We start from the raw sequence: 10396 nt of genomic DNA, 5'->3' as shown, positions 1-10396 counted from the left end.
TTTGAATTCGCATTACAGCACGCTGTTAGCTTAGCAGAGCTGTTAGGCGCCCACCAGCTGTTAATGCAAAACAGCTGAGTTTCGACGTTGTCAGCACTGGCCACTTGCACGCTGTTTTTGTTTTGACGGAAATCTCGGGAATTTTTTAGAAATGAAAATATCTCGTTTTAAAAAGTCCCACAAAACCCTGGTGTTTTTCGCCTCCAATTTCGACTATCGGGAACCCTACCAAGTGCTCATTGACGCCACCTTTTGCCAGGCAGCTCTGCAGGTGAGATTTGCTATAAAATAAAACCTGTTGATTTCCCAAGTTAATTTTTTAATTTTTAGCAAAAAATTGGCATAGATGAACAGATCAGGAAGTACTTTCAGTGTGGCGTTAAACTGTTGACCACCCAGTGCGTCATCCTGGAGTCCGAATCCTTGGGAGCACCGCTCACTGGAGCCACTTCGATCGTCAAGCGATTCCATGTCCACAAATGCGGACACGAGGGAAAACCAGTGGCAGCCGCCGAATGCATTAAATCTATGGTAAAATAGGGATTATATAGGGACTTATCCTAGCTCCGAAGGAAACTATAGTTTGAGTTGATCTTTATTTTATCTTATTTCAGTTCCTAACTTCGCTATATGGGAAAAACTGATCTTGATATTTCAAAGTTTTAAGAAGCCTTTTTTTAATATTGTAACATCTTAAAAGCCGAAATTATTTTATCTATATTTACCACTCTATTTTAAATTTTGTTAATTTATTTCAAACACTTTTACAAAAAAAAGACCTCTTTCACCTCTTACAATTTTTCTATATCAGTTGGTTCCATTTTTTGAATTATTCAAAACCTGTCTAAAGATCCATAATATCTTAAAAACCTTACTATTTTTAGTCATGTTAAACCTTTCTTCCTTTAGAATTTATACTCCAAAATTCTTTAAAAATGTTTAGATTTTTGTATATCACCAAAAACTTTAGAATTCATTAGAATCGCTAGTAAGCCTTCCCTAAGTTCACCAAATTAATTTATAATTTCTCTTACAGACCAAGGACAATCGCTATGTAGTAGCCTCCCAGGATCGTCTGCTGCAGGAAAGTCTTCGCAAGATTCCGGGACGTTGTCTACTGTATCTGCACAAGGCCACGCCCGTTTTGGAAGCCCCATCCAAAGCCTCCAAAAAGTGGGTGCAACGACGGGCCAAGAACTTGATGCTTGGCAAACAGGTTGAGAAAATCGACTATATGAAGGAGAAGCAGGGTCTTAAGCCAGCTGAAACTACGGACAAACCCAAGAAGCACAAAGGACCCAAGAACCCAAATCCACTGTCCTGCAAGAAGAGCAAAAAAGAGAGAAAACCAGAGCTCAAGGGAGTCGAACAGACCACAATAACCAAGGCGAAACGAAAACGGGTCAAGATACCAGCTCATGTCAAGGCAGCCTTGAAAGCAGATTAGATTAAATTTCGTTTAAAGAGTAGATAAATATAAGATGATGAAAAGTAAACTGCAGTAAATAACATTAGAATATGAATAGAGGGTTGATACTACATTTCCCCTTAAGAGAAATAGTAAACTATGTAGATATTTATTTTTTAGCTCACCATAACTTCTCCCTTACTTTCCAATATCATCGAAGAAACTGTTTAACGCCCACTGTGCCCATCAAGATTATCGCAATTTAAACGCACACTCAACTTAATCTCGGGAACATATATTTATATATGTTTCTATATAGTTAAACACTGTACAATAGTATAAAAGTTGACTGAGAGCCGTTTCGAGGAGGAGGGAGAGGCGAGGCTTTCGACCGATCTTCTCACAGTTTGCCCTCGCGAATCTTGTTCAGCGTCTTCTCGGTCATGAACTGGGCCAGGATCTTGCTCAGCGTGGGATTCCGGGCGCAGTAGGCCAACAGATTGACGGGAAAGAGGCCGCACCAGGTGAGGTCCATCTTATTAGCCAGGGCGACGGCGAAGAGATCACCGCAACGTTGGGCTGTCATCCGCTTTTGATTGGCCGTACTCAGGCCCACCTTGCCGCCCTGCTCGCCCGTGAAGGCCTCCTGCAGGAAGTCGGTGGCAATGGGACCGGGAGCAAAGAGGGAAACATCCAGCTTGCGCATCTCCACCTTCAGCGAGAGCAAGTAGGCATTCAAAGCATGCTTGGCAGCGCAATAAGTGGGTGAAAAGGGCACCGGACTGAAGCCGGCGATGCTGGAAGTGGCGGCAATGTGACCCCTGCCGCCATTCTGCTCCACAAAGTAGCGCACCACCAGGCGACTGAGATGAACCACCGAGAAGACATCCAGTTCGAAGAGCTCCCGATCCACCTCGATCTCCACTTCGGTCCAACTGGCTCGCTGGGATCGGCCGGCATTGTTCACCAGGACATCCAAACGATGAAAGTGATTCAGAACCGTGTGCAGATGCGTTTTATGCTCGTCTATATCGAGCATATCCATCTGTATGACCAGCACATCCTTGGTGGCCAGCAATCCTCGCGCTGCCGCCAGACATTCCTCCTGAACCCTCTCCAATTGCTCGATTCTCCGGGCACTTAGCACCAATTTCACTCCCTGTCTGGCCAAACTGAGGGCCAAGGCGCGGCCAATTCCACTCGAGGCACCTGTTATCCAGACCACCTGGCCGCGCATCGACGACAGGGAGACTCCGAAGCGGGATTTGTACCACAGCGCCACATTGCAGTCGAGCAGGATCCAGAGGAGCACGTAGACCACGTAGTAGAGCACCAGCAGGAGCAGCAGAAACTCCAGAAAGGTCATCGCGATGGCTTCGACTGGCGCTTGGGGGCGGGAGAAACCTTTGTCCTCTGCCGCAACGGAAGACACTGAAAGCGGGTTTCGTTCGCCCACCCGAGAAAATCACTGCTAAGTGGGTCCGATCGATCAGCTGGTCGTGGGTCTCAGTGATGACGCAGTGACCGCGGAAAGTTAACACCTTTTCTGGGAGATTATAATCTTATTGGTCCAAAGATCAAGTCTTATAACAAAAATTTAGTTTAAATTCGGTAGCCTTTTTTTAAATATATGCGATAATGGTAACATAATGTTATATATTTCTTTCGATTTTCATCTTAAAAACCCTTTGTTAAAACTTTCCAATTTTTTCAATAGTTTTGAAAGTTATTTTTGAAATTTTTGATTAAGATCAATACTTTGGTAGCCTTATTTAGCCTTATCATTAAAATCCCTTAGTCAAAACTTTCAAATTTTTTTCAATATTTTTAAGAAAGTTATTTTTGACTAAGATCAATATTTTGGTAGCATTAATTAAATTTTGAATAAGAGATTATATAAAAGATAATGTAAAAGTTTGTTTCGAAATCCCTTTGTCAAAACTTTCAAATTACCATATTTTTGAAAAAGTTATTTTTAAAGGTTTCTCAAAATTAATCTGTTTCTTCTTTGGCATAATTCTACATAGTATCATATGAAAACATCCTATAAAAATTTGAATTCTTCCACTTAAGGCATCATATAGAAAAAAAAATGGTATTACAAAAAGCTTGCTTATCTCAAAATTCGTCATTAGTATAATTCTAAATATTATCATATTAAAATATCCTATAAAAATTGCAGTCCTTCCGCTTAAGGCACACAAACCTTACTTATCTGCTCATCTCTGATAGTTTCCTTTACGTAAACGAATCGAAACGAAATAAGTCTTCCAACACTCCGCCTTTGCGCCAACAGTCGCATCAAAATTCAAGCAAAACCTTTTGGCTATACTTTTCTCTTTTAATATAAAATGTAAGTAAACTAAGAACTAAATTCTAGGCCTGCAGGAAGTCGCCCAGATTGTCGCATATCTTGTCGATCTCCGCACAGCCCGACTGCTCCAGGGCCACAATGGCATTGGCCAGTGCGATGGTTTCCCTCAGGGAATGGGCCTTCAGCCAGATCCTTCCATTCACACCCACAGCGATCTCGTAGGGCAATTCCCGTGTTAAAGCGGCCAGAACGGGGCAGTTTTCCCTGAGCAGCATCCTACCCAAATTCAGGCTGCACTTGAAGAAGAATCCCTCGGCGAGGACGCCCAGCTTGCCGCGTTTGCCCACCGAATTGACGCAGACCAATTCGGGTTCTATGTCCGCGCTGGCGTTCAAAACTCTGGCGTAGATCAGATCTCCGGGATTCAAATCCGGTCGGTTCTTCTTGGTGGCCGACTCAAAGGCCAGGTACGAAATGGAGGCCGTGTCCGCTGCTCCGATGTCCACGCGATATAGATCACCCGCCTTGGAGCGAACTATTCCCAGGACCAGGTCGCCGCGTGCCGGGATATATCGCCTCTGGTAGTTGTCCACCCAAAAAGTGCTCGGTTCCTTGTGGCGCAGCGGTCCCGCCTTGCTGGCCACCACCGTTTCGTCCTGTCGGCGCAGTCCTGGGCCCAGAATCACGCGCTTGCTCTTGGCCAGCTCCTCGATGGCCTCTATCCGCTCGCCGGGCATCACTATGGTGCTGGTTGTGGCCATTTTAGTCGATCTTTTCTGTGGTTTAGCCGCTCCAAAAATCCAAACAAAAATTCCGCGTGTGCGATTCAAAACATATGGTCGAATCGAGCGTTAGCCAACACTGCCGTTTAGCAGCACTGGTCTTAACAGTGGTCAGCTGTTATACTCCTGTTAACTTAACATTTGTTTAAAGGTTTATAAATGCTTAATATTTTATTTTTTTAATCAAATAGTATTAAATTCTTTATATAACTTTATTTTATTTTTAACAATTTTCTCTAAAAAAAAATGTATAAATATTTCTATTATATTTTAACAGATTTACTTATTAAAATGTTTAACGGTTTTTTAAAAACCCAACAATGCATGAGAGCTAATACTAAATAAAATATACTTAATAATAGCCCGATCAGCTGTGCCGCTATAAACAAAATCGTACGTTTTGTTAAAAGCCGCCTTGGCATTTATTTTCTATAATTTATGGCAGCAAAAAAGCGTGAATAACAATAAGTATGTGACTTTGAATGACCTGAGAAATCACTTCTAGAGGTTTTTACACGCATTTCAGTACTCCCCTCTGGATGTCATTTCATTGTTTATGCTTTAATTAACTATTAACTTTGACATTATTTCTTGCTCTCTTGTAGATAGACATGCAATCCACAGCTGCGTGTGGAAGTCATTTCATCTAACCTTGTGCGAAGGTCAATTTTCCCCCAAAAAATATAGGAATTATACCAGGAAAAAACAACAACTAAGGGAAAACGCACCCCCACATTCAAAACCGGCGAGCACCTGGAAACGCATACATATAAAAAGAGAGTAAAAGTAAGTAGCTCTCTCTCAAGCTTACTCACTTTTAATAGGGGTGGGTAAAACCATCGATTACATTTTATTTTTTACTATAAGCACTAAAATAAAGCTTAAAATAATAATTTTAGGATAAAAACTTGTTCAATAATTAAGAATTAAATATTAAAATGGATTAAAGAAGTGTGGTAAGCCGACCTTAATTCGAAAATGATTTTAAGATTTTTGTTTATTGATATTATTCAATTATTATTCAAGATTTTTTTAAGCAAGGTATTCAAAATCATTTAACCTTTATTTATTATTTACAAAAAATCATTACAAAGTTTATTACCTTGAGTACTTTCTTTCCAACGCACTCGATTAGCAAAAGTTTTCAAGCACTAGGTCGGTTTTACCCCACCAAAAAAAGTTTAAAGTCCTAAGAATTTTTTCTTTGTAATTTTTTTCTTACATTTTTTTATAACTTTTTTTTATCGATATTGTTTCCAGCTCTAAGTTCTCTCAGCCGCTCCTCAGGTTCCACACAATGGCGCAAATTCTGACGCTGCGTTGGGCTCTCCCCAAAATTCTGTCGTCGCGAACGGGCAGCGAAAAATCAGCGAGCGTTTTCTCAGCGGTTTCAGTCGCCCTCAGAAGCAAATCAGCAGCCAGCCAGCTCTCATCTGGATTTAAATTTCTGCAGTTCAGCTATAGTACTTGGTATGTATAATTGTGCAATTAATGTGTGTGTGCGTGGGTCCAGCTTAATAAAATATTTCATTATTTTATCTGCCAAGTTCAAGTAGACTAGCCCCATTAAACGCCTTTTAAATTAAACATTCTTTTTGCAAGCGATTTTTGCGCGATTATCTAACAAATTGTGCTGTGCAAATTTTCAAGTGGGACATTTTTTTCGTATATTTCCGATCGATTTAATTGCACAATTCAAATAATGCCAATGGACAGCAAATTGTCATATCGCAACCAATACATACTTTCGTTTTTTCGCAACATTTACACGTACTCCGGCTTTGCTGACTGCCTTACTTTGCGTCTGACCTTTAAAAGTAGCTTAGAGGTCATTCGGTTGTTCGCCGAGAGAAAACTGAAAAACTCTCCCACTGAGTCGTCGGGAAAACGGGAAATGCCGCGCGTGTCATTGACTCTAAATAATTTTAGAAATATTTTAATAAAATCGGAAGACAAATTAAATATAGAAAATGGAGAGGTGACTTTTCGAGAAGATTCCATGGAGAAAGTCTGACATAAAAGGCAGGAATGAAGTCGGTTGCACCACTTAGCGATCATATTGCGTTTGAGTTTTTAATGCAATTTTTTAAAAAGTTAATGAATATATTTTTTAAGTTTAATTTTTCTTTTTATTTTTAATTTATATATTTTTTGCAACTATCAATTCAGTTATAAATTTATTTTTTTTTTTATTGCTAGATATTCAAAATAAAAGAACAATATTATTTGAATATGTTTTCAAATATTTCATGGCACATTTTTTTTACATTCAAAATATATAAATAATTTTGATAATACTTAGAATGTATTTCTTAAAAACTAAGATAAAGAATATGTATCTCTGTAATCATTGTTTTTCAACTCCTTTCAATTAATTTATTATATTTATATAATTTTAAAACTTTTTAGTAAAATTTCAAAATTTTTATACAAATTTTATTATGATTTAAATTGTATCTCTGTAAACACTGTTTTTGAAATCGTACTTTTAATTACTTTTCTAATTTTAAAACTTTTTCGTAAAATTTTCTAATCAAGTAGTCGTTTAACTTTTAAGTAAAGAAAAACTTGGCAATTTCCTAATTAGTTAATAAATATGTCTGGGATTTCGGGAATATTCTGGAGTACATCTGCCATTAATTTTGAAGGCCCTTATCAGCGGTCAGATGTTGTTATTTTTCAAACACCACGCTTAGATTAGGACCATTGATATTCGTAATACTAATTTATTTGTGAACTTTGGATTTTTGCAGTGCCAGCGACGAGATGACCATCAAAGCAATCAAGGCCCGTCAGATCTACGACTCCCGTGGCAACCCCACCGTGGAGGTCGACCTGACCACCGATCTGGGACTCTTCCGTGCCGCCGTTCCCTCGGGCGCCTCCACCGGAGTCCACGAGGCGCTGGAGCTGCGCGACAACGACAAGGCCAACTACCATGGCAAGTCGGTGCTGAAGGCGGTGGGTCATGTGAATGACACTCTGGGTCCCGAGGTGATCAAGGCCAATCTGGATGTGGTCGATCAGGCGGCCATCGATAACTTCATGATCAAGCTGGATGGAACCGAGAACAAGAGCAAGTTCGGAGCCAATGCCATCCTGGGTGTTTCCCTGGCCGTTGCCAAGGCAGGAGCCGCCAAGAAGGGTGTTCCTCTCTACAAACACATTGCCGATTTGGCTGGCAACAAGGAGATTATCCTCCCTGTGCCCGCTTTCAACGTCATCAACGGTGGCAGCCATGCCGGCAACAAGCTGGCCATGCAGGAGTTCATGATCCTGCCCACCGGTGCCACCACCTTCACCGAGGCCATGAAAATGGGCTCCGAGGTGTACCATCACCTGAAGAACGTCATCAAGGCCAAGTTCGGTCTGGATGCCACCGCCGTGGGCGATGAGGGTGGCTTCGCCCCCAACATTCAGTCCAACAAGGAGGCTTTGAACCTGATCAGCGATGCTATTGCCAAGGCTGGTTATACCGGCAAGATCGAGATCGGCATGGATGTGGCCGCCTCCGAGTTCTACAAGGATGGGCAGTACGATCTGGACTTTAAGAACGAGAAGAGCGACAAGTCGCAGTGGCTGCCGGCCGATAAGTTGGCCAATCTGTACCAGGAGTTTATTAAGGACTTCCCCATTGTCTCCATTGAGGATCCCTTCGATCAGGATCACTGGGAGGCGTGGAGCAACCTGACTGGATCCACCCAGATTCAGATTGTGGGCGATGATTTGACGGTGACCAATCCCAAGCGCATTGCCACCGCCGTGGAGAAGAAGGCCTGCAACTGTTTGCTGCTGAAGGTGAACCAAATTGGCACCGTCACCGAGTCCATTGCCGCCCATCTGCTGGCCAAGAAGAACGGCTGGGGCACCATGGTCTCCCATCGTTCCGGCGAGACCGAGGATTCGTTCATCGGCGACCTGGTCGTCGGTTTGTCCACCGGACAGATCAAGACCGGTGCTCCCTGCCGCTCGGAGCGTCTGGCCAAGTACAACCAGATCCTGCGCATCGAGGAGGAGATTGGCGCTGGCGTCAAGTTCGCCGGCAAGTCCTTCAGGAAGCCCCAGTAAGCGAGAGGGCCACTTCAAAATTCCAACCGAAATCCTGGATCCTGGGAGAGGGAATGCAGATGGAAGGAACATTTGTGTCTGGCGCACAAATGGGAATCAGATTTAAATTACCAAAACCGTTTGCTGTCTCTATGCTTCGTTATTAGACATTATTATTAATGTTAAACACCTTGATCTAATCATTATTTATAAAAAGAAAATTTCAAAAAACACACTACGTACAAGATGTTTGGTCAGTTTATCAGAAGAGAGAGCTTGGAATATCTTTCATGTAGTCGCTGTAATTGTTTCTAAATTATATATTGCTCTATACACACCCATCAAAACTCAGATAAAATGGTTAAAAAATTGTTATTGAGACATAGAATTTAAGCGGAAAGCCGTTAAAAGTCAAACTCATCGAATACCAGGTGTTCAGTAGTCGAGATCCCACAGGAAGAATAATACACACCAAATATTACACACATTGAGAATGCGTACAAATATTCAATTTGTTAGTTGATGTGAAATAAAATATATAAAAATCCATTTTTGAGTTGGTTTTTCAATTTAAAAACTGTGGCGTTGCCAGAGGGGTCGTGTAAATTAAGTAAAATTACTTGAAAAAAATATGGAAAAGATTTGGAAACTTGAGGTGTGTAGAAAACCAAGAAAAAAACATTTAAGAAAATGGTTAGTTTTGGAATTAATTTTCCTTTAATTTTGGCTTTTGCTTAAAGGAAAGACAAGTATTTATAATTATTACTTTAGTAATTAACAGCTTTGAATTATGCGCGTGATCGATAAGAATTCGATAGCAAACATATGTTTATTCGATAACCAAGATCTGAAATCTGGAAAAGGTAAACAAACAATGGCTTATAATAAAATTAAATAAAATATTAAAGAACAGTAAGTATGTTAATTTCATAAGTTGTAGAAGCTTGCTAAAGTTATTGTTCGCTTATACAGAAATGGAGAACCTGTGCCGCATTTGCATGCTAAGTTCTGGAGGAATGACAAATATATTTGATGGAGACCCCGGAATAGTGGACATTATTTCCCACTATACTGGAGTGGAAGTCAAGGAAGGAGATCCATTTCCTAAGACCATATGTACACTTTGTCTAAAGGTTGCCCGGAATTTCTTTGAGACCCACGTGAAAGAAGAGTTCATCGATGAGGATTTACTGGAGGAGGAAATTATGATAATATCAGATTGTGACAGTGTAATATCACATTCCACCAATGGAACCGAAAAGTTCGATTCCGAATTGAAAAAAGAATTAGACCTAGAAAAGGATTCACATCAGCGTTTCTCCGTGAAGAATGAACCCATAAGGGAAGAAGATGACTTATCCGTGGAAGAAGTAAACTCTACATCAGTTGGCGAAACTGATCTATCCGATTCCAATGATTCTAATGAACATAAAAGAAAATTGATTGATCTCTCCACACACAAGGAGCACCGCCTATCTCAACGTGAAAAGTCGTTTTTCCAGTGCTCCCATTGTCCTGAGATTTTTTTGGAACATGACCATCTTCAGAGTCACGTTCGTTGTCACCATTTACAATTCTCGTGCTCCCAATGCTCAAAATCCTTTGCTAAGGAATCCATTCTGCGTTTACACATCCTGCTCCACAAGAGGCTAGAGGCTGGTAATTTACTCAAAATGTAAATTAATAAGAATTTTCTTTAAAACACTATTTTTTAAGTTTACTACTTATTTTTAGCAGTAGTATTAATGAACATTCCGAAGAATACCATTGAAAAGATGACATTTTTTTATTGTGATTAAACTACAACTTAAAACTGAAATAAACAAATGTTGACTTTGTATTATT

The 10396-nt window shown here is 40.6% G+C and overlaps 5 protein-coding genes across 7 annotated transcripts; 3 read left to right on the top strand and 2 right to left on the bottom strand.

The window, feature by feature from the left end:
• The first annotated feature begins 91 nt into the window (after positions 1-91).
• LOC108065991 (rRNA-processing protein UTP23 homolog) lies at positions 92-1496 on the top strand. Its single transcript, XM_017154291.3, has 3 exons — positions 92-271; positions 331-531; positions 1037-1496. Exons 1-3 carry the CDS (start codon positions 152-154, stop codon positions 1445-1447), a joined length of 732 nt encoding a protein of 243 aa, XP_017009780.1. The 5' UTR covers positions 92-151; the 3' UTR covers positions 1448-1496.
• A 191-nt stretch (positions 1497-1687) lies between these two features.
• Positions 1688-2902, bottom strand: LOC108065990 (dehydrogenase/reductase SDR family member 7). Its single transcript, XM_017154290.3, has one exon. It carries the CDS (start codon positions 2772-2774, stop codon positions 1809-1811), a length of 966 nt encoding a protein of 321 aa, XP_017009779.1. The 5' UTR covers positions 2775-2902; the 3' UTR covers positions 1688-1808.
• A 767-nt stretch (positions 2903-3669) lies between these two features.
• Positions 3670-8789, top strand: Eno (alpha-enolase). 3 transcript variants are annotated; one of them, XM_017154267.3, is made up of 4 exons: positions 3670-3761; positions 5110-5290; positions 5792-5974; positions 7258-8789. In XM_017154267.3, the coding sequence occupies exons 3-4, from the start codon at positions 5802-5804 to the stop codon at positions 8570-8572; spliced, it is 1488 nt and encodes a 495-aa protein (XP_017009756.2). In that variant the 5' UTR covers positions 3670-3761; positions 5110-5290; positions 5792-5801; the 3' UTR covers positions 8573-8789. The 3 variants fall into 3 exon arrangements, with proteins under 3 accessions (XP_017009756.2, XP_070067579.1, XP_070067587.1); XM_070211478.1 differs by having other exon boundaries at positions 5765-5974; XM_070211486.1 differs by lacking the exons at positions 3670-3761; positions 5110-5290; positions 5792-5974 and adding an exon at positions 7144-7165.
• On the bottom strand, positions 3732-4564 carry Rrp40 (exosome complex component Rrp40). Its single transcript, XM_017154269.3, has one exon. It carries the CDS (start codon positions 4481-4483, stop codon positions 3785-3787), a length of 699 nt encoding a protein of 232 aa, XP_017009758.2. The 5' UTR covers positions 4484-4564; the 3' UTR covers positions 3732-3784.
• A 617-nt stretch (positions 8790-9406) lies between the features above and the next one.
• On the top strand, positions 9407-10391 carry LOC108065975 (zinc finger protein Paris-like). Its single transcript, XM_070211471.1, has 2 exons — positions 9407-9463; positions 9524-10391. The coding sequence occupies exon 2, from the start codon at positions 9526-9528 to the stop codon at positions 10228-10230; it is 705 nt and encodes a 234-aa protein (XP_070067572.1). The 5' UTR covers positions 9407-9463; positions 9524-9525; the 3' UTR covers positions 10231-10391.
• The last annotated feature ends 5 nt before the right edge of the window (positions 10392-10396 follow it).

The sequence above is a fragment of the Drosophila takahashii genome, chromosome 2L, assembly GCF_030179915.1.
Source record: "Drosophila takahashii strain IR98-3 E-12201 chromosome 2L, DtakHiC1v2, whole genome shotgun sequence".
NCBI classification, from domain to species: Eukaryota; Metazoa; Arthropoda; class Insecta; order Diptera; family Drosophilidae; genus Drosophila; species Drosophila takahashii.
This window is presented reverse-complemented; position numbering and strand designations above follow the sequence as displayed.

What these genes read in the sequence shown, in the direction of transcription:
- LOC108065975 (XM_070211471.1), top strand. Translation starts at nt 9,526, where the DNA reads ATGGAGAACCTGTGCCGCATTTGCATGCTAAGTTCTGGAGGAATGACA.
- Eno (XM_017154267.3), top strand. Translation starts at nt 5,802, where the DNA reads ATGGCGCAAATTCTGACGCTGCGTTGGGCTCTCCCCAAAATTCTGTCG. An exon ending in CAGTTCAGCTATAGTACTTG is followed by an intron (nt 5,975 to 7,257) that starts GTATGTATAATT and finishes GGATTTTTGCAG; the next exon opens with TGCCAGCGACGAGATGACCA.
- Rrp40 (XM_017154269.3), bottom strand. Translation starts at nt 4,483, where the DNA reads ATGGCCACAACCAGCACCATAGTGATGCCCGGCGAGCGGATAGAGGCC.
- LOC108065991 (XM_017154291.3), top strand. Translation starts at nt 152, where the DNA reads ATGAAAATATCTCGTTTTAAAAAGTCCCACAAAACCCTGGTGTTTTTC. An exon ending in TTTGCCAGGCAGCTCTGCAG is followed by an intron (nt 272 to 330) that starts GTGAGATTTGCT and finishes TTTAATTTTTAG; the next exon opens with CAAAAAATTGGCATAGATGA. An exon ending in CCGAATGCATTAAATCTATG is followed by an intron (nt 532 to 1,036) that starts GTAAAATAGGGA and finishes TTTCTCTTACAG; the next exon opens with ACCAAGGACAATCGCTATGT.
- LOC108065990 (XM_017154290.3), bottom strand. Translation starts at nt 2,774, where the DNA reads ATGACCTTTCTGGAGTTTCTGCTGCTCCTGCTGGTGCTCTACTACGTG.